Source organism: Mirounga leonina, unplaced genomic scaffold (genome assembly GCF_011800145.1).
Source record: "Mirounga leonina isolate KUSES-001 unplaced genomic scaffold, KU_Mleo_1.0 Mir_115, whole genome shotgun sequence".
Taxonomy (NCBI): domain Eukaryota; kingdom Metazoa; phylum Chordata; class Mammalia; order Carnivora; family Phocidae; genus Mirounga; species Mirounga leonina.
Window position 1 is genome coordinate 43,967,601 of NW_023270268.1, and position 25,803 is coordinate 43,993,403.

Genomic DNA, 25,803 nt, shown 5'->3' on the forward strand with positions numbered 1-25,803 from the left:
GGCTCAGTTGGTTGAGCGACTGCCTTCGGCTCAGGTCATGATCCTGGAGTCCCTGGATCGGGTCCCGCATCGGGCTCCCTGCTCGGCGGGGAGTCTGCTCCCTCTGACCCTCCTCCCTCTCATGCTGTCTCTCATTCTCTCTCTCGCAAATAAATAAAATCTTAAAAAAAAAAAAAAAAAAAAGAGTACACTTATCGTGATGAGTACTGAGTTAGAGAACTGTTGAATCACTACACTGTATACCTGAAACTAATGTAACACTGTACATTAATTATCCTGGAATTAAGAAAATTTTTTTTAAAAACAAATGCATGAGACTTAAGGCTCTGGAATGTTGGTAAGCTGTTCCCACCAGCATCTCTTCTGTTGTTTAGCTCCTGCTTGAAAACACTCTTTACTGAGTGCTCTCACCTAATGTTTCTGTGGAGTGGACAAGGATATGACAACAGTGAGAATCAAGGGACTCAAGGGACAGAGAAAATACACTGTCACAAGCCCAAACTCAGAATGAATAAGCTGTTCTTAGATAACAAGAAGCCACGCTATAACATTAACAACACAGGAAGGACTGAGAATCCTATAGTTCTGACATCTCAGTCCAATCTGTGAGGGTGTTGGGAGGATAGTGTGATTAAAAAAAAAATTATATATTAATCATATGTATAAGATGTAAATTATATATATACACACACTAAAAAAAAAAACAACCCTTGGGGGTTGCTTCAAATAAAGGGGAAACCAGGATTCTGTGGATATTTAGGATATTGAAGACCAGACATTTGAGCCCAAACAATGTTGGCCCACAAAATTGTCTTTCTTTCATTGTCTGCCAGGAGAGTTACATAAGCCCTTCTTCAGTACCACCCAAGCCTTGAGTAAAAGGAACACACACAAATAATGAAAAGACAAAGGCTCTAAGTGGAAATTCAACTGTATTTATTTTTCTTATACAGAATCAGAGAAGTAAAAACCAGTACCAAACTCCAGGTAAAATGGTTTGATATGATTGATTTGGCTGCATCCCTTCTGCAGGCAGACCATTCTAAATTAAAAACAAACACACATATGTCATATTACAAAACGTAGAAGTAAATTTGTTTAAAAAGTTAAAAGTACTAGCACATAAATGATGTAGTGTGTTAGGGAAACGGTCTCTGTCAATCGCCCATTTTCCCAATTAAATTAATCTACAATTTCCTTTTTTTAACAGCTTATTTTTTCATAAAAGTTGTACTTTCAGAAGTTACTTTCTAATTTTGTTGTTAAGAACACAACTTATAATTAGCAACACTTCTCTCACCTTCTACAGAGAGCTTTTCTACCACGCCGGGGTCAAGAGCAACCCCCCGCACTAAATGTTTTACTCTGTCTTACGTGCTTCCCGCATGTTGTACAATCAGTGAAAGAAATGGCATCTCACATCCTAAATACTCCGGTGAAACACTAACAATTACTTGGACTTAGTAGAATTGCAAACAGGTTTTGACAATGTATTTACTTCAAGAAAATGTGTTCTGTCAGGATATCGATACCTTGCATGAAAGATCTCTGAAATTGTTTCTCCATTTCAATTTTTAATATGTCTTTTCCATGGCAAAGTTATCAGATGACATGTTGAAATTTACTGATTTAGGATTGAAAAGACGAGATATCCTGGCAGTTCTTTTATAATAAGAAATATAAATAGCACCTTATCATGAATTCGGCAGGGGTTTTTACACTTACAATAATAGGAAAAACCCTTTCAAAAGTTGTTCTTACTTCCAGATTTCTAGCTTTAGTGTTCTTTAACAAAGGCCGTATTTTATGGCCTTAAAAACGTAACAAAAAACTTACATCTGGCTTTGTCTATTAGTAAACACGTAGTCATGGTTCATATTTCATTCTGGAATAATATTTGTTATGTTCATTAATAAATGTTTCAACTAATTTCACTAAAAAAAAAATCTTCTAGTGTTTTATAATGCCACAGCTTACTAGGAAATTACTTCTAAAAATTGGTAATACAAATCACACCGATGTTTTAACTACTTTAAAAAAGAGGGGTATCTGTTTCTTTTACACTTAATAACCTGAAAAGGAGTCTATAAAAATATTTTTAAAAAATACAGTAACACTGCTCAGTTTTGTTAGGTCCCTTGTTTTTTGTTTTTTGTTTTTCTTAGAAAGAATGTACAACTCTTTTTGCAATTATTGCTCACAAAAGAGAAAAAGAAATAGTGCTCCCTTATTTAGTAGCAAACACAAAACATCTACCCCGATCTCTCTCAGAGCGCTTAGAGAGAGAAAAGGAATCAGAACATATACCATGGGTCCTTCAGGAAAAAGAAATCACTTCCCTGTGTTGGAAGCACAGCAGGCTTATGCTCTTGCCCACAGACACGCTCAGCGTCAGCTTGGACAGGGCGACACCAGCCCTTCCCCTCCTCCTTCCCCATAAAGTGCACCGAAGCCCTTTCTTCTACAACAGAGTCTTTTGGTATAAAAGCTGTAGTAGAAAATCGTTGCTTTGTTCTTTTGGGCACCTCTCCTACCATCCTGCTCGTCTTGCTTTTGGGGTACTATCACTTGTCTGTTTCCATTTCCCAACTAGTATCCTTCCACTATCGACCGTGACTTTACTACTTCATCTCTGACCTTTTCACTTGCCTTCTTTCCAACCAGATAAAATGTATTCTGCCTGTCTCTATTCTGGTAGATGGAAAAGGATCTTATTTAAGATCCCCAATAGATAAGCCCCCTTGGGAATTGAAGGTTCCTCTCAGAGACCTGAATTATTAATGTCTTTCAAGAAAGATATTAAATTCATAGATTATAAATAATGTCAGTTCAAAATATTCAACGATTGAGGACTTCATGGGTAATGCAGGCAGAGTGCACACCGGGTGAACCTGATGCTCTCTCTCAGTCCTTAAAAGCTAATAAAAAAATGTTTTTGGTTACATAAGAGGTATTGAGTACATATTTCATGCCTTTTTATATCAACTGTAGCAAACAGGGTTAGGATAATATACTTAGGAATCAATTTTACTGAATTCAGAAACACAAGTCTCCACCGTACACCCTTCAGAGGGCTTTTTTTTTTTTTTTTTACACGTCAGTCAGAGATCTGCTTCATCCTTCAAACAGTTTCATAGATAAGATTCTTTTAAACGCTTGAAATCTGGAAAGCAAAACTGATAAGGCTTCAGCATTAAAAAAGCAACAATTTACTGTGTGTGCTGTCGGGTTGAAAGCTAGGTCGTCCTGATGTTTTCAGAACGGTTTCAAAAGACAAAAAAAATACAGTCGCCACTGATTTATCAAAAACTTTTGGCTGCCCTCTGTCATCAGCTACAAAATTATAGTGCTTTATAAAATAAACATCAAATTCTAAGTTGCAATTAAAAAAAAAATCCAACTTGTAATTAAAAAAAAAAAGTTTTGTTTAATAAATGCTCATAATTAGTACCAAACTGGTCTCTTTCATAAGATCTGTAGGGTAGGAACTGTGACTCTCATTCCTGCCCCTCTCCCACTGGAAGGACGAGTTGTCTAGATGCTACGCAGTAAAGTAATGATGAAGGACAAACTACAATAGGACCACGTGTGCCTTTGCAGATACAGAGTAAAAAGAACCATCAGAACCAGCATGGATTCAAAACTACATTGTATTCCATACAGCAGAGATGTACTATCCATACAATGATTTTTAAAGCTCGCGTTAAATATTTTTTTAAAGCATCCAGTACTACTGTCATTAACACAGTTTTTGAAACCGTCAATCAGGTCTAATTTTGTGTACATTTCCTGGACCGAGCCGCTTGTCACAAGTCACTGCCTGTGGTCAGCTTTTATGGTTTATAATCAATTTGATGCATAAATTTCAACTAACACCCATCAAGCTTAGTCATGGGGCAGCAGAGAGAAAAATAGAGAAGCAATTCTGCATCCTCAGTTCTGCAGAAGAACGCTGCATAGCAAATCACGGGAATGCAGGCCTGCAGAAACTGAAAATAGAGCATTTATCTGTTTGACTTAAGTTACTGTCAATCGAATCCAGGCAATGATGAAACTGGCCGCATGGGAAGGAGGGAGCATGGAGTCATGGAGGCAGAATGTGGTACACCTGCAGACTGACTCTGCTCCATTGTTTTTTGCCAAGAGGCCCAGGAAATGTCAGGTCATGGCTCATCCAAGTTACAATGGTAGTAATTACAGCCAGGTTAGAAAGGGCTCGCTTTTGTTCAGCGCAGACTCTACATCATTGAAGAGGGGGATCAGATCTTCAGACTCCAAAGTTCCTAGGTCAACATTTGTTCCCGGGAGACAATCAAGAAAATCAGGGAAGCGGGTCTGCTGAGGATTGATGTTCATGGGTGTCTGTCCTGCGTTTTCCCCTAGAACAGAACAGAAGATGACCATTTTAATTCCGTTTGTTAAGCTCTTGAAGAGCTGACCCAATGCTCACCTTCATTTCCACAGTGCTTCCATTTAAATAGAAGATTCTATTGCTGCTGGTCTAAAATAGTTCATCTCTGTGAAAAATTTCAGCTACCACGTTCCCGAAACTGAGTTGGTGATGCTCACTCATATGAGATGCAGAGATGCCAGGTGAATCTTTATTTGTCCTGGGTAGACAGGGCCCAGAATGGATAATCCCAGGAGATAGGAAAGAAGCATGCGAAGGCACTGTGGATCCAACCTGTGATCTGTGCCTTCCCATGACGGATGCATGAAGGGCTATTTTGTGAAAGAGTAGAGAGTCTTTCCCTGTAATAAATACCTTATCACACAGAGCTATACTTTTAGGATTTCACTGTGAAGCTTATATTTACCTATGTCATCCCTCTTTATGTTCAAAGACAGTAGTGAGGAGTTTCCTTTAACCACGTTATTAAAAAGCTATCTTCATTGATGGCTCTAGGGATCATTTTCAAAGTATTTTATAAAGGGAATTCTGCAGATCACCCTACACACACACACACACACACACACACATATACCTGGCACCCCACAACTATCTACTTTTCTTACCATGTGTACGAGTCACAATGTATGTGAGCATATGAAGGTTCTAAGAAGTCTTGTTGTAATGAGATCTGTTTTATTTTGTTTAGGCCACTATTACCTCAATCCACTTAATCATCCAATCCTATTCTGGCAGAATTTATATCCTAATGGAAGTGGAGTCCACAGAACACAGGTGAGAAAATGCTGTTCTAGGAAAATGAGATGTCTGGGATATGACATGAAGAATATATGTTCTTTACGAATAATAGTGTAGGAGAAAACATACTGACCCTTGTGCCAGTGGACTGGGCTTTTAGCTGTGTGACCTTAGACACACAGAACTTGTCTGACCTCAGTGTACCCATCTGAAATTGGGATTATAGGTACCTTCTTCACGTACTGGAGTAAAGCACCATAGACTGTCTGCCACACATCCGCAGTTCTGGGCATCACTCATACATACAAACTTATATAAATACAAAAATACAATAAATGTTGATTGTGCTAAAAGAAAGAAAAACCTAGGAACTCAATCATTCTTGATTACCCAATATCAGAACAACTGTCTAATTCAAATAGCCCTGATCAACTTTCTGAAGGTTTAAAATATACCTCAGAGACTGAGGAGCATTGGTAACTAAGGCCAGCTTCCACCCTAGAAATCATTTCTAAGAAACTTGTTAAATTAGCTTTTGTGTCTTTTAAGTATGGTAGCCTTCCTGAAATTGTGCATAGAAATTTCATTATTCTGAGCAAAAGCAGAGAAAATTCATTTTAACCAAATGCATTTTCCAAGGAGAAAAATTACATCTTTCCAAGTGATGAGGGAAACATAACCAAACTTGCATTTTGGTGATAGCAAAGCTTAATGGCTCTTCTGTAACCCATACAGTATCAGTGACTCTTGGCAATATTTCAGAGGATTTTCATTGCAAAAGGTAGTAATTTGGAAAATTAAATCAAGTTTGACATGACCTCAACATCAAATTTGATGTTGAGGAAATCCCAAATAACTTTCACTACCCACTAGAATGTAACAGATGGAAATGAGGCTGAAAAAAAGTATCTGCCCTGAAAAACTATCTGATCTCAAGTGCTGGGTGTCTTTTTTCCTCACCTCCAGTTAGAACCATTCATCTCTATTGATTTCCCATACACATTTTCTAATAACTCAAGAACACTTTTTTTTTTTTTTAGCCAAACAAAATCTGTTTTAAAGAATTTCTCTTATCCTTTCTCCTCAGACATGGAAAGCATGAGGAGAACTAGTTATAAGATTCTTCGTTAAGGTTAACAATCTTAAAATATCTCTCTTTGGATCAACTTTGCAATAGCATAGTGATCTTTTTGGTCTTTAACAGTTTTATCCATTAAAAAGCAGGAGAGATAAAAATCCAGGCAATTCTTAAAAGGGTATGATTATTGCAGAATATTCTAAAAGAGTGGATGACTTCCCAACCTTTGCTCTTGCTATTCCCTTTACTCTAGTCCACACCATATCCAGCTGTTGTTCCCATGTGTGATTTGCAAAGGGAGTGTGCTTAGCTGGCTTGTTTCCATTCAGCATGTGGTCAGTGAATCTAATAGACCTTTTCTAGCCACACTGGAGCTGTGCCCACCCCCCAGCTTTTCCTCATCTTATTACTGTATTGCTTTTCTTTCCTTGAGAAGGTTCATGCCTACTTCCTAGAAAGACTTCACAGAATGACCCTAAACTCCGCAGGCTGACACTCACTTAACCAGGTTAACTTGGAAGCCTAGCATTTATCAAGTTCAATTTGTCCATTACTTCAGCCTCCCAGAAGTGGGGGAAGAGAACTTTGGGCCAAACTCTGTGATCTCATGACTCCCCACAACTCCGTGAAGTAAGCATGTTACTCCCACTTATAGATGTGAAATCCAAGGCCTTGGCAGGTTCTATCACTTTCCCAAAGTCACTACCAAGAAGTGGAGAAACAGAGATTCAATTTAGGTTGCCTGTCTACAAAGACTATGTTCTTTCCAGAATACCACTTAATTCTACATTTTGGCTTCAAAATATTCCCTACTTTGAGGCTATTTCTAAAAGCTATAGGGACACCTGGGTGGCTCAGTCGTTAAGCATCTGCCTTCAGCTCAGGTCATGATCCCAGGGTCCTGGGATCGAGCCCCGCGTCGGGCTCCCTGCTCAGCGGGGAGCCTGCTTCTCCCTCTCCCTCTGCCCCACACTCTGCTTGTGCTCTCTCTCTCTGATAAATAAATAAATAAAATCTTTAAAACAAAAAAGCCGTAAAATAGAATCCATCCTTTTTTTTTTTTAATGGTCAGGCTTAGATTTAGATCTCCTGAGTCTTTTTTTATTTAACTTTTGTTTTTTATCTTTACTGGCTTCCCAGTGTTCAAAAGATGAAAGCCAACAATTATTAAATATAGGAAGGAGCCATTTCATAAGGCTGTTCCAAAGAGGATAAAATTAATCTCACACCAAAAATTAAAGAGAGCGATGAAGAAAGTGAGGGAGGGAGGCGGGAGGGAGGGAGGAAACTGAAGTAATAAATCGACGAATAACAAAACAAACATTTCAAACTATTTCCGTGTGACTCCTCACAAGACAGTCTGTGCTATCCTCTAAACACATTGATGACGACCTGCAGAGAGACCCCAAAGCAGCTGCTCCAACCTACTGCACTCCTAAGACGCCTGGCTGACTCTTGACTCTGGTCTGACCAGTGGTTTAGCTTCAGAGACTATGATACAGATGACAGTCATCTAAGAACACAGTGTAACACACACAGGCACTGTGGACAATGGCACTGGGGAAAGGACTTCTTTTCTTTTTTTAAAGATTTTATTTATTTGACTGAGAGAGAGAGAGAGAGAGAGAGAGCACAAGCAGGGGGAGTGGGAGAGGGAGAAGCAGGCTTCCTGCTGAGCAGGGAGCCCGATGTGGGGCTTGATCCCAGGACCCTGGGACCATGACCTGAGCCGAAGGCAGACGCTTAAAGACTGAGCCACGCAGTCTCCTCAAAAGGACTTCTTTTCATCACAGGACAATTAATTTTCTGTCATCAGTGATGACAGCAGAAACTTGCATGAATACTTCCAAATAGTGGACCCCTCAGTCATCATTTATTTTTGGTTCTAGACTATCCTCTGGGGGTTTAGGACTTTATAATTAAATCTGGCTGTGGCTAAGAAGACCCAATCTGGCTTTGCAATTGGTGGCCTCACTACTTGGAAGAGGAGACAGGACCAGAAGCCAGCCGGGGCCTGGCCTAAAGGGGGGCAGGCCGGGACTAGGTCAAAAGTACCCTGACTCTTCTCTTTAATTGCTGAGGGAAGACACTGTTATCATGTTGGGACTTGCTTGGGAGCTGACAATTTAGAATCTTCTGAGTGGCTTAACTTTCCAAATGCCCGCTGCCAACTGCTTCCCAAATGCAGCGATTGACATGAAAAAAATTGCATGCGGGTAGAACTATAAAGCCATCCCACTTCTCAAGAGAAAAAGTGGCCCGTACATTATAACTGAAAGGAGAACAGTATAAATATTCCACTGTGGAAGAATGGCAGGAGACAATGGCAGGAATGCAACAGTGAGCAGGGGCTGGCTATATGAGGCAAGGACAAAGGAAAGAAAGAAAGAAAGAGAGAGAGGAGGAGGGAGGGAGGAGAGAAAGAATTTAAAATCCTGTGCCTGTGTATAAAACTGTATTTGTATAAACTAAGAAGAAGGGACTAGAATTTATTTATAGTGTCTGGGGTTTGGGTGGCTTTTCAGGTGTCATTTTCTGTTATTGTTGAGATGAAGTGTTTCTGGTTGGACTTAGAACTGCGATGACCGAAGGGACGATATAAAAAGGCAAACACACTGCAAGGACTTGCAGGCTTTGCTCCCACCTGTGTCCATCTCGTCCACGTTGCTGAGGAAGTCCTCCGGAGTCGTCGGGACACTGTAGCAGCCTAACCCCAGGCCGCTGTCCGTGCTCTGCTCCCTCGAATGATAGGGCCCTCTGGGGAGTGAAGGACAGAGAGACTTCAATGCGAGCCCACATCAAGAAATTCCAAAATCAAAACACAGTCATGAAACCCCTACACTGGTCTCCTTCTGTCATGCTGCCCAACTTTCCAGGGAATGGAGAGAGGCCGACTTTGCACCCGTCTTTAATTTTCCAACATGCATACCAATGTCAGCGAGATGTAAAGACAGGCAAATAAAACTGGCCATTCACAGTAAGTTGACGCTGATTTCCTTTTTATCTCAAAATAATAATTTGAAAACTGTGCTGCACATAGACTATGATACCATTTATGTAAATTTTTAAAAAAGAAAACAGTGTTGAATATTGCTTATGAATGCACACATTAACAAGTAATCGGAAGTATAAAAATATGTGCGATGGACACACACCAATTGCTGAACAGTGGCTCCCACTAGGGAGGGAAAAAGAGAAACATTTCAGTGGTGGTGGGGATGGTTTAAATATTAACTATAATACTCTAAAAAACAAAACAAAACAAGATCTATGGAAGTATGGCAAATCTGGGCGTTGGATACCTGGGTAAATCTTATGTTATTCTTTATTATTTTTCTGTGTATTTGTAATACTTCTAAATCAACAATTTAAAAAATTCCCTTTCTTCATTATTTCAGTTACTGTTTGTTTTTACCTCTCTTTTTTACTAACTTTCATAATTGTATTTGTTTGTTTGCTACAGGCTTCTGCAAGGGCAGAAAGGACACAGGAAATCGACAACTGCCCTTTATTAATAAGGGTTTAAAAGCTACAATTAAGGTTTGACTACTTCTACTCACGAACATATTTCTGGCTAAATTATCTTTTCGTTCTTGCTCATATGTTTCGTATTTTAAAAATATCTCTTTGTTTTAATTACATTTTTTATTGTAAAACAATTTTAGACCCACAGAAAAGATGGGAAAAGTGTACGGAGTTCCCGTGTGCCATTCACCCAGCTTCCCCAAGGACATCTTACACAATCGAAGTACAGTTACCAGCATCAGGAAATGGACAGCTTCCCTCGATCCCCACCCCAACCTCCCAGCTCCCCACCTTTCCCCAACATAAACAAAGGCCCATTATACTCTAGACCACGTTAAGAAAGCAAGCAAATCATAAGTCAGTGCCTCCAAAATGTTAGCTTACCCATTGAGGAAAGGATCCGAGCTATTATTAGTGATGGATCTCATGTCTGGGGTCATGGCTGGCGGGTTGACAGCAGCCTGAACGGTGGCCAGAGTCTCAGCTTCCATGGGGAGCTGTCTACAGAGGGCGGCTTCCTATAGAAATAGGACAGTCACAGGGAGGGCAAGTTATTCACTCATTGTCACAAGGATCAGAGCAAAGTGTATTTCACATGAAACCTTTTCACCAAACACAGAGCATTTCATGTGTGTTCCCAATCAGTCAAAACCATCAGGAAATCATCACTGTTCTTTCTCCGGAGAAAGTCTTCCAGGCATAAGTCACTTTCTGACATTCACAAAGTTAATGAGAAGCTCAGCTAGTATCTACCTCAGGACACTTACGTAGCAACTGTCCCACCCATCCAAGTGTTTAAATACCCAAGTCACATAAAGGTGTCAAGACACTTTCTTCCAAGACATTTTTATCCCAGGTGCTCAGACCAAATCTTAATCAATGAAAGCAGCTGAACTCCTTTGGCCTAGCAAGTACATTCTGCTCTTTGCCACGAACAGGCCCATAAAGCTGGCGAATTACAGAGTCAGGCTCTCCATCAGATCATAGCTGGCAGTTCTATGTCAATAGCCAGGAGAACAAAACAACCAGTGAAAAAGTTTGTTAGTCCATCGGTTTTTCTATTTGACTAGTCATTTTGTTGACCTGATTAAAATGGCTGAAGGGTGGGGAACCATGCAGAGCCAATCCAAATCCCACTAACAACAAACTGATAGCATATGGATTTCATTAGCAAAAATCAGAATGCTAGAATTATTTTGTTTTGGCTGGCATGACTTTGCCAAAGAGAGTCAGTCCAAAAGGTTATGAATTGGACTGCAATTACTTTCTCTAGGTAAAACCTCCAGGGAGTCTCTCCCATTTTGACAAACATGAGCAGACATCAAATTCCTTTCAAATCTGCTGCTCTTTCCAGAGAAGAATACTTTTGTATGTTTATACTTGCATCCAAAACCCAAGTTAGGCCCTTCCTATATTTATGCCTATCAGTTTCCCACTTTCCAGCCTGAAGTCATTGGTCTTCCCATCCCTCAAACCCCAAAACCATGGCTACAATGGCAAACAGAATATTTAGGCCATTTAAATTACGGTATCTCTGTTAGATCTCTTCCAGCCCTAACATGCTATGATTTTAGAGAGTAACTGCTGTCTAGACAAGTCTAGTGAAGTCATCGGCAATAAAAACTTTCGGTTACTAGAGTTCATTGTACTGTTATGAGGAGTTATGGTAGCATGACTCTTACAAAACTGAGACTCCTGATTGATAAGAAACTGCATTGTTAATTTGTAATGAAATAAACATCCTGTCTAGGAAGGGCTTCTGGCTCACTTCTCTTCATCCAAGTTGCAAATAACCAGAATACTTAACAAATTTTCTTCAGTCATCCATAAAAAGCAAACAACAACAACAGGATATTTTTTTAGAGGTGATTTTAGTCCACAATTTCAATCTTCAAACTACCTTCTGAATAAGTCTAGAAAAATTAAATTATTTCCTGACAGATGTTTTTATATGGCAGGCAGTGTGCATTAGAAACCTTATTCTCCAACCAAAGGTCACCTGAAGGCCTCATACAGAAGAACGACAGGGACTGAACCGGTGGGAGAAGCCTGGAGTCCACCAAGCACACACACATACACAAACCACAGTCTGAAAACATCTAGTCAATGATATAATTTCTAGTTTTTTATAAACTGTAACTGCAGAGATCCTTTGGGCAATAACCTTCATTACATAAAAAATTAACTTTAACTAGCACAATCCATTTTATAACCATTCTGAATAGATGCTTTTTTTGTTTCCTTTACTTTATTTAAATTCAATTAACATATAGCATATTATTAGTTTCAGAGGTAGAGTTCAATGATTCATCAGTCTTATATAACACCCAGTGCTCACTGGATCACGTGCCCTCCTTAATGTCCATCACGCAGTAACCCCATCCCCTCCACCCCCTCCCCTCCAGCAACCCTCAGTTTATTTCCTATGATGGAGAGTCTCTTACGGTTTGTCTCCCTCTCTGATTTCATCTTGTCTTATTCTTCCCTCCCTTCTCCTATGCTCCTCTAAACACATGCTCTTTTAAACATAAAAGTGGAAGAGATTGCTGCATTTCCTTATATCTGACAAAATTTTTTCACCGTAAGTCTTAAGAATACTCACTGAATTTCTAATATCCAGGTAGTCTGAATTTAAATACAATAAGAATTACTGGGGGCGCCTGGGTGGCTCAGTTGGTTAAGCAACTGCCTTCGGCTCAGGTCATGATCCTGGAGACCCGGGATCGAGTCCCGCATCGGGCTCCCTGCTCGGCAGGGGGTCTGCTTCTCCCTCTGACCCTCCCCCCTCTCATGTACTCTCTCTCATTCTCGCTCTCTCAAATAAATAAATAAATAAATCTTTTAAAAAAAAAAAAAAAAGGGCGCCTGGGTGGCTCAGTTGGTTAAGCGACTGCCTTCGGCTCAGGTCATGATCCTGGAGTCCCGGGATCGAGTCCCGCATCGGGCTCCCTGCTAAGTGGAGAGCCTGCTTCTGCCTCTCTCTCTGCCTGCCTCTCTGCCTACTTGTGCTTTCTCTCTGTGTGTCAAATAAATAAAATCTTAAATAATTAAATGTTAAAAAAAAAAAAAGAATTACTTCTGGAACTTCACTGTATAAAAAGATACAGATGCACACACACACAAACACACACACACACTATATATATATTAATTTTTTGTCATCTATAACAACATACAAGATGAAAGTAAAATGTTTAAAATTATAAGTAAAAATATCAGAAATGAGCTATAAAATATATAGTTCTAAACTTTCCTCTTCATTTAATTTACTCCTGGCATATCTCAAATCGATACGACATTTTTTTTTTTTAAAGATTTTATTTATTTATTTGAGACAGAGAGAATGAGAGACAGAGAGCATGAGAGGGAGGAGGGTCAGAGGGAGAAGCAGACTCCCTGCTGAGCAGGGAGCCCGATGTGGGACTCGATCCCGGGACTCCAGGATCATGACCTGAGCCGAAGGCAGTCGCCTAACCAACTGAGCCACCCAGGCGCCCCACAACATATATTTTTAAGAGAAAGCTTGTGTGTGGTTAAATATATAAATAAAATTCAGAAGACTAGAATAACCAAAGCTGAAAGAACCTACACCATATTGGGGAAAATGTTTCACTGTGCCATCTGCCAATTCACATCTGTTCCCGCTATTTTAAATTAAAGATAGCTGAAGTTCCATTCCTCAGCATCGTTATTTCCCCCAACTATTTTGAAGGCTTGACCCCATGTCACAGAAGAGGCAATGCTATGTTCTCTCTGGAGGGGGCTCACATTATCATTTCCCACCTTTTAATGACTAACAAATGAGAAAGGATACAGAAAGGGTGTTGAATGTACCTGAATAATAACCTTGGAATATAAATCAGACTAGTGTGAGTTAGAAAGTTATCATAGGAAGCAACACTGTCTCCAAGATTATTCTTGGGTTACAAATCATTCCACACAGCCACCAACAGGAAGATCATGGTGGCCCCCTGGATGGTGGCCCACAAATCCCTATGTGACAGCCCTGTCCACCTCCCCTCCTTCATCTCTGACATGCTCTCCTCACTCACCCCTTTCCTGCTGTTCCTCCCACTGCCAGCATCTGCACAAGTGTTCCCTCTGCTTGGAACGTACACCTCGGATCTCCCCAAATTCGTACCTCACTTAATGTCTGCCTCCTACAAACGCTATCTCCTCAGAGATTGCATTAAATTTTCTTCATAGCAACTTAAGTATTTTTGTCTGTGTCTCCCATTATAATGTTAGGAAATTCCACAAAGGAAGGAATCTTATGTGTCATGTTCACAACTATATCCTTGCTGTCTACAACAGTCTAGGCATACAGTAGGTACTCAATAAATACTTGCCCAATGAATAAATGAAAAGTATTACTGGAATTCAAATAGGAATATTTTAAGTGGTGATTAGTAATAAAAGAAAAAAATACACTAAGAGCATTCAATCCTCATCGTCAACCACAAATATAATTAAAATAACACCCTATGTATACATCTCAATTAGCCAGGCACAAACTCCATCCTCGTGTAATGATCCCACTGCTCTCTTCCCTACTCCTAAGACAGAAGATAAGCAGGAGGGCAGAGTGGTCAGAATCAGGGAATCTGGGGCCAGAGGCTTGGATGTGAACCTGGCTCTGCCATCTCCCAGCCAGTTAAACTCTCTGTTCCTCATTTATTTTATTTTTTTAAGATTTTTTTATTTATTTGAGAGTGATGGAGAAAGAAAGCACAAGCAGGGGGGAAGGGCAGAGGGAGAGGGAGAAGCAGACTCCCTGCTGGGCAAGGAGCCCAACTCGGGGCTCAATCCCACAACCCTGAGATCATGACCTGAGCCGAAGGCAGATGCTTAACCAACTGAGCCACCCAGGCGCCCCCTCTGTTCCTCATTTATAAAGTGGGGATAATGACAGCATCTACACACGCAATCATTTAATAAATGTGAACTAAGTAATATTATCATCCCATGTTCTGTATTCCAATCCCAGAAAACAAAAGCAAAACAAAACCAAACAATCTTAGAAGTCGCATTATCATGAGAAACTGATCCATACTGAGTGGTTTGACATTTCTTCCTGGTCAACTCTCACCTTGGAAGGATTAAATCCAAGTGTGAAATTCATCATGATGAGTCAGCAAAGCTAAGAAAACAATTTTCTTTTCTTCTTTTTCTTTTTTTAAATAAGGACAGGTCTGTAAGATTTTTTTTTTATATATATAACATAGAATTAGATTTTAATATACAGGGAGAACAGTGAGAAGTTTCACTTCCCTGAATTATATTTTATAATGTAATAGTTCCATATTTAGAAGTACCTTTTTTTTTGAATGAAAATACTTTACTATTTCTGCTCATGAATTGAAGGAGAAAAAGAGCAGTACAAAACCCAGAGTTTGGAAATAAAAGGACTAACATCACTAACATGTCCGAATCCAAACAAGGAAGGACTTTTTCAAAAATAAAAACTAAATTTAGGTATGAAATTAAATCCTAGGCTCAGGATGATTTTGGCTGCCCTACATGCCTGACTTTGCTCTGACCAAGAAGCAGCAGTCAAGACTGATGAAGGTGAAATGGCTAAAATACAGACAGAAGACGGTGGCACTGGACTAAGCAAACGGATGTGGAAACAGAGGCTCAGTCAGCCCCGGCTGGTCTAGGACTAGACTCAGAGAGTGGGTGTGGCAACTGCTCTAACCGTTGCCAGGGCCCAGCTCCCCCTAGTCTAGGCAGAACAGATGCTAAGCTGGAGGCACATCTGAGCCCCTGGGTCTGACTCTCGTCTCCCACTTCCACTCTAGTCCAGTAGTTCTACTCACAGACGCATTCCCAGGGTCCCCCCACCCTGTCTTCCCAAACAAGCTTTCAGTTTCCTAGACTCCTCCTATTTTGGGGCCCTCTTCATCTAGCCGTATTTCACCCACCCTTACAAGTTCTGTTGTACCACCTTTTCCAGAATGCCTTCCCTGACCACAAGAACCACAGCAAGCCATGAGCTTCCCCCTCTCCTGGCTCTGGACTCCTAAATAAAGGTGTCCAGCTGGGGTAGGATACCCCATGTCTCACAATCCACTCCTCATCTGGCCGCAAAGCATCTCTTCCTACCAACTTCAAGCTTTCTCTTAATGCTATCACCACCTACACCAGTGCAAAAATCCAAGTCCACTGACTCCCTCAGCTCCCTCAGCCCCATAACAACTCATTTTTGTACTTGTATTTATTTTTTTAAAAAATACTATAGAAACTACCAGGTGCCAGGTACTGCTCTCGGCAGCAGGGATATAGCAATGAACACAGATAGTGCCCTACCTCATGGAGGATCCTAGAGAGGGAGACAGATGTGAACAAGGACCAAGCCTTGTGGGTTCTATCTCTTGATATCCCCATGCTCCAAACCTCTGTTCCGTTTCAAGTAGCAGATCAGCATTGCTTCTTTAGCTATTCCAATAGACTTGCCTACCTCTAGTCAACCCCCACAGGGAAGGCAGCATCCAGGTCTCTGTTCTACACTTTGCAAAGAGTGACCAGAGGAGAATAATCAGGTTGGAAGGGATCCAGGTGTCATGTCTTATGAAGAAGCAGGGAACTGTTTAACCAGTAGAGAGACATGAGGGGTATACTTTGGTTCTCAAACTATTAATGGACTATCACATGGAAGAAGGAAGATAGATTCCTTCTACCATGGATTTGAGGCAGATCTGATGAAGGGTTTTCTAGTTAGTAGTCCTGTTGAGTGATGGAACTGGCTCTCTCAATTCTCTGGGCTACTGGCCACTGGAATTCTCAAGCAGTTGTGGAAGGTTAAATGCTATTAGACGTGTTCAGAGCTTGGCACGGAGAAAAAGCATCCCTGGAATCAGAAAGATTGGAGTTCAAATCCCAGCTCAGTTACTCCCTACCTATAACATCTTGGGCTAAATTCTTAATCTTCCTTGCTAGTTTATTTATCTGGGGGAAAAAAAAAGACAGCTTGTAAAACTCACCTTGCTGGGCTGTTATAAAGATTTAAAAGCTTATTATAAAGAACCTGGTCCAAAGAGGCAGTCAACAGAATGAGTTACTGATAGTGTTGTATGTTTTAGGAGGCAGAGATGTCAGCTAAAGCTTGCATATCACTTACTATGTGGGGAGCACTGTTCTAAGCACTTTAGCATTTTATCCTCATGACAACCCAACCGTCTCCATTTTTCAGATGAGAAAACTGAAGCACAGAGAAGTTAAGCAAACTTCTTCCCAAAATCTGGCTCCAGAGTCTGTTCTCCTAACCACCACACTGACTGTGGCAGAGAGAGGAAAATCAAGGGTTGAGGTCAGAAGACCTCAAATTTTCGGCTCTTTTACCTACTGGCTGTGGGACTTGGGGTAAGTTATCTCATTTCTCTGAGCCTATTTTCCCAGCTATCAAATGGAAATACCAACCCTCTTCCTTCGGGCAGTATTGAGGAGGACCGGATGACATAGCCTGTTTAGCTGTCCTGAACAGTTTCCCTTGCCCAATTGGGAAAAAGATTGAATTGGACATATTCTATGGTCCTTTTCAATGTATATGGGTGGAGTTAGTGCCCTGGGAATTCACAACACATCAAGCACAGTTGTAAGTTCAGATTTTAAAGACCGGTTTCAGAAAGATCTGGAAAGCTGCCCCTAGTAACCCCACCCCTCCCGTCCCCTGCCACAAGTGTATTTTTTTTTCTCTATCCAAGCTGAGGGTGGAAAGACTGTTGCAAAATAAGGGCTTGAGAATCTCTTTCAGAGTTTGTGGTTGTCCATCTAGGTCTCTGAAACGAATAATTATATGTAGGTTAAAAACAAACAAAAAAACCCCCAAAAAACAAAACAACAAACCCCTTCCCTAGCAGCTGGGGAAGGGGGTGGGGTGTAAAAGAGCGAGAGGGATGTGAAAGACAAATGCTGATTTGTAAGTTGAAGATGTCCCTGGAGGCAAACCTCAAACCTCCTTTCCTTCCAGCTCCCCGCCGGCCTGCAGCCTGCCTGTGGAATAAATCAACAGAGCAGGTGAGAAAGCACACAGCAGTTGAAAGCGTCCTGCAGCCCCATCTGTCCTTGGCTAAGGGAGCACCTGCAGCCAGCCGGCTCCTGCCCTCACTGGAATGTACTTCAAAGAGAAGCGGAATGACAATAACCCTTCTGAGGGCGCTCGGCCTGATGGAAGCCGGCCTGATGGAAGCGTGTGTGGCCAGGGGTTCCACAGAACTGGAGGATTGGACTGTTTTAATTATAAAGGGTGGGGTGAGTAGAAACAAATGAAAAAAAAATCAAATCAAATAAAGACAGTATTTTGAAATCCTAACATTGAAATAGTTACTCTGGTGCAGGAAAGTTGCTGTCTCTGCCAAAACCCTTGGGGACTTCAGAGGCAAAACACTAAACTGTGTACCTTCTTTACTGGGGGGAAAAAATTCCCAATGTAAATTTCTTTTTAACTCTGTGCCAAGAGATTCTAGAAATTCATTGTCACATTTCCTGGAGCCTCCCTTTTTCAAATACCTCATCATACATGCTCAGCTGCCAGACCACTGGTATGAAAGAATAGTCGAAACTCGAACACTGAGGGAAGACATTTGTTGAGTCCATAATGATTATCCATGGCCTGTTTGTTGCTCTTTCAATTCAGGATGTATATCACAATCTTGTGTTATTCTATAATCTGTTATCCCTTAGAATCACATTAAGGAAAACTTCACAATTTAGATATTCTCTCTTCACTTAAAAAAAAAAAATAGCTGAATGGATTTTGAAATGGTGTTTCTTCATACCTTGGTGATCTTATGAAGATCAGAAATATGAAGTTGCTTTTCCTTTGTGCAAATATGGTGACCCTCTATTTGAAAAATGTGTTCAATTTACAATATTTTAAAAAAGGGTCCTTGTATTATTCCTCAACGACATGGGAGCACCAAGACATTTTAAAAGATGGATTATTTCTGGGACTTGATGGAAGCTAGAATTGAAGTTTGCTGGAGAGTACAGACCAAGTCTGTCCACTCCCTGCTGTGCATTTAGTACCTGGAGCATTTGTTGAACAAATCAATGAATGAACTTGCATAGCCAGGCTACCATAGATGGAGTTACATATTGGTTGGATGACATGACCTCTATGTCCCAGTCAACCCTGAAACCTAATTCTATGAAAAGCTTTTCAAGAAGTTAAATTATAGCGTCTGAAGGAAAGACTCTTTATGAAATAGCCACCATTTATGCTTCATGGTCTGCTTTAACACGACACTTTTTAACCTCTCTAAATAGCTATTCTTCGCATGATAAAAACCAGACTCCAGATTCTTCCCCCAGAGCAGCGCTGCTCACAGCCGGGCGTGTCCCCCCTGGGCCCACGGTCAGGAATGGCTGCTCGAGGCCGGCCAGCTGGCCAGCCGGACCCCATAGTGGATGTCAGGCCTAACAGAAATCTGTGAGACCTGCCAAAAGAATTCCGAGGCCTCCCGCCCAAACCCTCTGTCCTCATCCTGTTGCCCTGGCAACTAGAGGCCAGGCTTAGTCAGCAGTTTTGCTTGACAAGCTGCATTCTCCTGTCCACGGAGCCCCAATTAAGGGCCAGGGTAAAAGCAGGGCTGAATCTATCTAAGAATAATAATGGTTTCCCAACAAGACAGGCCCTGAGAAGGGGCAAGGAGGAGCTAAGACTTCTTCACTTAGGAATCTTCCAGGCCTTGGGGGCTGACGGGAAGTCCTTGAGGTTAAAATCTTCAAGGCAGAAGGCCCCCCAGCTTCCTAATTAAATGAATAATACGCATGAAAAGAAATACTCTGCTCAGTTAAAGCCATCACTCTGTTTTCATGTCAAGGAATTGTTCTTTTAGATGAGTAAATAGTGACTGAAAAGCCTCTTTCTCAATTTCTTACCAGTTACCAAAATTTTCCATTTCATTGGGTAAAGTCGCAAACATGCCCTTTATGATACTGAGCAAATACTGTGTTGATTTTTAAGCTGTAACAGCAGAATATTCTACAGTCATTGTGGGCATGTCTGGTTCATGGTATTTTAAAAATTATGTCCAGCCCTGTTGTAGGAAGGATCCCAGGCAGCTTACAATAGATACATTCAAAGTCACGGCACAATTTCCATGGCTGATACAGAATAAATACATGATGTCCCAATATATTAAGAAGAAGAGATAATAAAACAGAAGTATGATACGCTACCAATTTTGTTTTAAAAACAAAGCATACACACAGATACATACAAAGACTGGAGAGAAATCACCAACATCTTCATAGGCACTCTCTTGAGGTAAGACTCTAAGTGATTATTATGTTCTTGGTTTTGAGTATTTTAAACATTGTTTTACAATGAATTTGTTTTGTCTTTCTTGTGTGATAATTTTACTTTCTTATTATTTTAGCTGATATACAGTAAAACCCACTCTTTGTAGTGCACATTTCTGAGTTTTGACAAATCCACGGGGTTGTGAAACAGCCACCCCAATCAAGATACAGAACAGTGCCACTACCCCGCGAATTCCCTAGTGCTGCCCCTTTGCAGGCAGCCCCTGCCGACCCCCAAGCCTGGCACCCACGTACGTATTCTCTGTTCCTATAGTTTTGCCTTTTTTCAGAATGTCATATAAATAGAATCATAAAGACCTGGCTTCTTTCACTTAGCAAATGCTTCTTTCATCTCAATCAGAAAAAAACAAAACAAAACCCTACCCAATTATATTTTTATAAATTAAAAACTTTATTTTTCTGGGGCACCTGGGTGGCTCAGTTGGTTAAGCATCTGCCTTCAGCTCAGGTCATGATCCCAGGGTTGTGGGATCGAGCCCCATGTTGGGCTCCCTGCTCAGCAGAGAGTCTGCTTCTCCTTCTCCCTCTCCCTCTGCCGCTCCCCCTGCTTGTGCTCTCACTCCTTCTCTCTCTCTCTGTCAAATAAATAAATAAAAACTTAAAAAAAAATAAAATAAAACAATTCCACTCTTTTAAAAAAAAAACTTTATTTTTCTAAATCAAAAGAAAAAATTGTCACAAACTGAATTCAAATTTCTTTTTAAAAACTACGAGGATACCAGGAGGCACACCTTCAGCTGAGACTGCTTTCTTTTCTCGAGTTGCCATTTCTCTTAGGAACTCGAAGCTGCCTCTCCAGGTTTGGGAAATTTCACAAAGATGAAACTCTCATTATCACGGACAACCGAGACTGTCTTTCAAAATTCATTCTCCACAATGTCTGCGATGGATGCCTGTGGAAAGCAGGGAAACATCCACTTTCCTAATAAGACTGTGTATTGCAGACCCAGCTGGAATTCTCCTGAGCTTGTTCGGGGCGCCCCTGAGCCTGGAGCACGTGCCTCAACCCGAGATAACTCATCAGTTATCAGACACAAGTTCAACTTGGCTACAGCAGCCAATGCTAACTTGTAGGGACCATTTTTAATGGAACTCTCCTACTTCAGAAGACTCCTACTTGAAGGAGATACCAAAAACCTCACTGGCCCTTTGATCCTAATGTTGCAGATTCTTCAACAACTTGTTGGCCCGAGGGCCCACTGAAGAGAAAAAAAGAAGTACCTTCTGCTCGCTTCACAGAACTCTGTGCTGTGGTGTGTCTGGTCTCTGCTCCAGGAATGAAAGCCAAAGATGGAAAGAGGGAAAGTTTGAATTTACCCTTCTGGCCACACATTTGGATTAGTTGTAATCACCCTGATTTCATCATTTTGCTTGTCTGGTAAGATACAAGTTATCCGAAGGCGGCCAAGTCCCATTTATCTTTTTGTTTGTTATTTTTCACCACATAAATGTTGGTTGGATAAGTGAATGAGGAGACAAAGAAAAGAATGAAAAAAGTAATTTTCCATCCTGAAATAATGAAGGTTCACCTCAGATCTGTAATCAAACTTTCCTTACATCCATTTGTTGACATTCTACATGATTTCAGTGACCACGAGTTAACATGTGAGCCCCTGACATTATGCAGTGTACATCAGCTTATGCAATACTGAGGAGCTTCTTTCTCCACAATGCAACATCGTCAGATGACACGCCTGGAGGGATGATGGCATGGAAGAAGGAAAAGGAAGACGGAGGGATAAAACTAAATTTTTACATGGTATTTCATTTATAAGGAGCTTTCACATTTATTATATATTTAAGGATGATAACAATTTTCAGAATGGTGATGACTTCCCAAGAACTAGGCAACAAATTCACCTACTCATTAAATTTTCCCAACCTCTCTTCCCACTACAGAGATAGAAATAGGATGGGGCCTCCTGGAAATTCTCTCTTGATGGACCTGCAGGCAGGTCAAGGTTGCCTGCAAGGCGGGGACCCTGAGAACACAGCCTGCATGGCTAGGGCCCCCTTGTGAGCAAGAGGAGAGCCATGCTCCTTACAGACTGCCCAGTGAGCTAAGGAGATTCAGGTACTTGTTGACCACGGTGGGCATGGGAGTGGGACAGGAAGAAGAAATGAAGTCTACAGATAATCTTCAGACCTCATCATGGGGCGCCAGGATGGCTCAGTCGGTTGAGCATCTGACTCTTGATTTCGGCTCATGTCATGATCTTAGGGTTGTGGGATTGAGCCCCCTTTGGGCTCTGTGCTCAGCGGGGAATCTGCTTCTCTCCCTCTGCCTCTGCCCCTCCCCCCAGCTCACGCACACACAAGCACACACGCATGTTCTCTCTCTCGCTCTCAAAATAAATAAATAAATAAATCTTATTAAAAAAAATTTTTTTAAGATTTTATTTATTTATTTGATCAGGGGAAAGAGCAGAGGGAGAGGGAGAAGCATACTCCCTGCTGAGCAGGGAGCCCGATTTGGGGCTTGATCCCATGACCCTGGGATCATGACCTGAGCTAAGGCAGATGCTTGACCAACTGAGCCACCCAGGTGCCCCTAAATAAATCTTTAAAAAAAAATCTTCAGACTTCATCAGGACCATTTCCTTTACCCTTATTCCTGTTTTCTACCTGATTCTAAAAGGCAGCTAAACAGGTTAGCCAAATATCACCTTTACTGATAGTCCATTTCCCTGTCCCGGGCTTAAGTGACAACAGTGAGGCAGAAAATCACCCCCCCCAAAAAAAGGGAAGTAAAAAAACCACTAAGATGATAGACATAATCCACACCTGAACAACAAGGCATCTTGGCAAATGCCCCAGAAAACTATCAGAGAACACTCTAATACTATTTACCATATGGCCTTAAATAGTATCTGTGACACTGAGGAGCAGGTTGCTTCTGGATGGGGGGGAAAAACTTTCCATGATGAAGAAATCCCTTTAGACCTTTTTTTCCTGTATTCTATAAGGAAAATAAAAAGACATCAGAACCATCCATTCCATTCCCTTCTCCTCCTCCTAACTACACACACACACACACACACACACACACACACACAGTCAAAGCTGAACTATGGGAGCCTCTGTGAGCAAATCTGGACATTTTCTCCCACTGTCCTATACAGTAGGATTGCACAATATGATGCAGCAAAATGCTCCAAGTTCCACAGCCTCCAGGGATCAGCATTTAATAAACTTGGTTGGCATTTCTGTAATATGAACCATCAATACCACATTCTGGTTCAAAGGCACCTATGGTTGGAATAAAGGAAACAATTCGGGGCACTTTCCCCCACCCCTTTGCAGAAATACTTTCTGTGGGAAAGAAGGAGGTGGGGCAAGAAAAAGAAACACAGAAAGTGGCAGAAACTAAGAAACAAATTATTCTTTACAGAACAGTCTGTAGCTTTGTGCAAGGAAAAATAAAATGCATTAAAGCTCATTTAAATATAAAACTAAGAGAAAAGTTATAAATGCTATTATAATACTGTTACATTTACTCTATAGATATTATGAAACAGAAAATTAATATTCCAAATGGAATTGTTATCCTAAGATAAAAAATAATATAATTATTTCCTGTTAAGAAACATGATACTGTATATCTAAAAACAGTATAAACAACTGTTACCCTAAAATAACCATGAACGTTCAGACATAAATCCTCAGGGAAAAAGGCACAACTGTAGTTATATTATAAAGCTGTATTCCTCAAATTCAGGATAGTTCCACTGAACAACAAAGCACAATTGACATTCATTTCCCTCATTGTCAAAGGCTATGTCTAAGGAATTATTTTAACTCACCATGTTTTTAAAACCTCACACAGGATAGACATTTTATATCCTAGAATTTATTTGATGAGAAATACATTATTCATTTATAGAAATCAATGTGTATTTTTGAAAGTATGAGATGTGACTAAAAGAAAAAGTAGCATTTAGTGTAACACCTCAGGCTCTTGCAAGAAAGCTCTCTGCAACAGTTAAAACTACTTATTTCCTTAAACTAGTGAAAGAGAAGCTACTCACGTATCTTACTTCATGTGAGTCATAAAGCAAAGTCTCAAGAATGAGAACAATAAACTGAAGCTTTCCTCCCTAAAATGTAGCCAGCAAAACTGATGAGACCTAAGAACATGGCCTACATTAGCTTAGCAACACAGAAGAAATAATTCTGTTCTTGCACAGACCAAGCCACTGAGAGAGGCAGAAAACTGTGGGTTCCTTAAGGGATTCTGTTTGATTAATTTTTGGAGTGCTGCGTCAACCCTGACCCACAGAGGCCACACAGCGACATTCTGTCCACTGACTGACTGACTGAATGAATGAATGAATGCAGTATGGCACAGAGGCGCCTGACCAACAGCGACTCTATCAGAGCCCGTATGCAAACATTTTCCTTTCTCATTCTCCTTCAGTTTTCCCTAACTCGTTCTCATGCTCCATGGTGGACCAGAGGTGATTGCAAATTCTTTGTCATTTTGTCCATGGAACATCCCTTCTGCTATCCGCTTTAATCTAGGGCAAATCTGTGATTTCTTTGATTAAGAGCATATGGAAGGGCGCCTGGGTGGCTCAGTCGTTGGGCGTCTGCCTTCGGCTCAGGTCATGATCCCAGGGTCCTGGGATCAAGCCCCACATTGGGCTCCCTGCTCGGCGGGAAGCCTGCTTCTCCCTCTCCCATTCCCCCTGCTTGTGTTCCCTCTCTCGCTGTGTCTCTCTCTGTCAAATAAATAAATAAAATCTTTAAAAAAAAAAAAAAAAAAGAGCATATGGAAGAAGTGACTCTGTGACAGTTTCCAGAACCAGATCCTAAGACACTGGCAGCTTCTACTTCTTGTTTCTTGGAACATCCTCTCTGGGAGACCCAAGCTGCTAGGCAGTATGTCCCACTAGTGAGACTGCTGTGCTAGCTAGAGATGCCAAATATAGATGCTCCAGGTTTCAGTCCCAACCCAGCCCAGTTTTCCAGCAATCCTTACCATGATGCCACACACTTGAGTAGAGCCATCTTGGACCCTCCAGACCAACCCACCCACCGGCTGAACACTACTAAAGTGGTCTTCATCAACACCACGGAAGCCAGAAGAACAGGCCACCTGAGCGCCACCCAAATTCCCAGCCCACAGAAATGTATGATATAATAAAATGGGCTACTGTTTTAAGCCACTGCGTTTTTGGGACGACGTTACACAGCAATAGATCATTGGAACAGGGTCTTCCTCCCCTTCTAAAGATCAGCAGTAGAACCCAAAGGCAGCCATAGCTAGTCCTCGTACTCATATGTTTGGCTCTGAAGACAAGGCAGGCAGATACTGGGAGAAAAACCGAGATTCTACTCAAATGGTTTGGAGTAGGCTTTGGGTCTTTAATGCTTCTAGAGAAAGATTTACCCTGATGGCCCGCAGCTACCTCCCCCCGAGCCTTGGCACCAAAGGTCATGGAGCCTCCAGCAGGCACCACAGAAGGCCATACCTGCCTCATGAGCTCCTCTTGGCGCATTCTGATCCTCTCTCTCTCCATCTGGATCCTCTGAAGCCGGAGCTTCTGCTGCTGCTGCTGCTGAGTGGTCAGAGCATTGGGCATGCTCATGAGCCCTGCTGGGGGGTTCTGAGTAGGGTGGTTCTGCTGGCTCAGGGTAGTGGGTGCCATTTGCTGCTGGTGCTGGTGACTCATCACTATAGGAGGGAAGACCATGCAGGAGATTAATGAACAGGTCCTACAAC

General features: G+C 41.3%; 1 protein-coding gene across 1 annotated transcript in view; it reads right to left on the reverse strand.

Annotated features, from left to right (window-relative positions):
* Positions 1-915: 915 nt before the first annotated feature.
* Positions 916-25,803, reverse strand: part of WWTR1 (WW domain containing transcription regulator 1) — a 135,458-nt gene continuing 110,570 nt past the window's right edge. Inside the window, exons 4-7 of the mRNA XM_034996825.1 lie at positions 25,553-25,755; positions 10,137-10,270; positions 8,872-8,984; positions 916-4,379 (exon numbers count right to left, since the gene is read on the reverse strand). Of these exons, the coding sequence (XP_034852716.1) occupies positions 4,195-4,379; positions 8,872-8,984; positions 10,137-10,270; positions 25,553-25,755 (635 nt within the window). The 3' untranslated portion in view covers positions 916-4,194. The remainder of the gene's footprint in view (positions 4,380-8,871; positions 8,985-10,136; positions 10,271-25,552; positions 25,756-25,803) is intronic.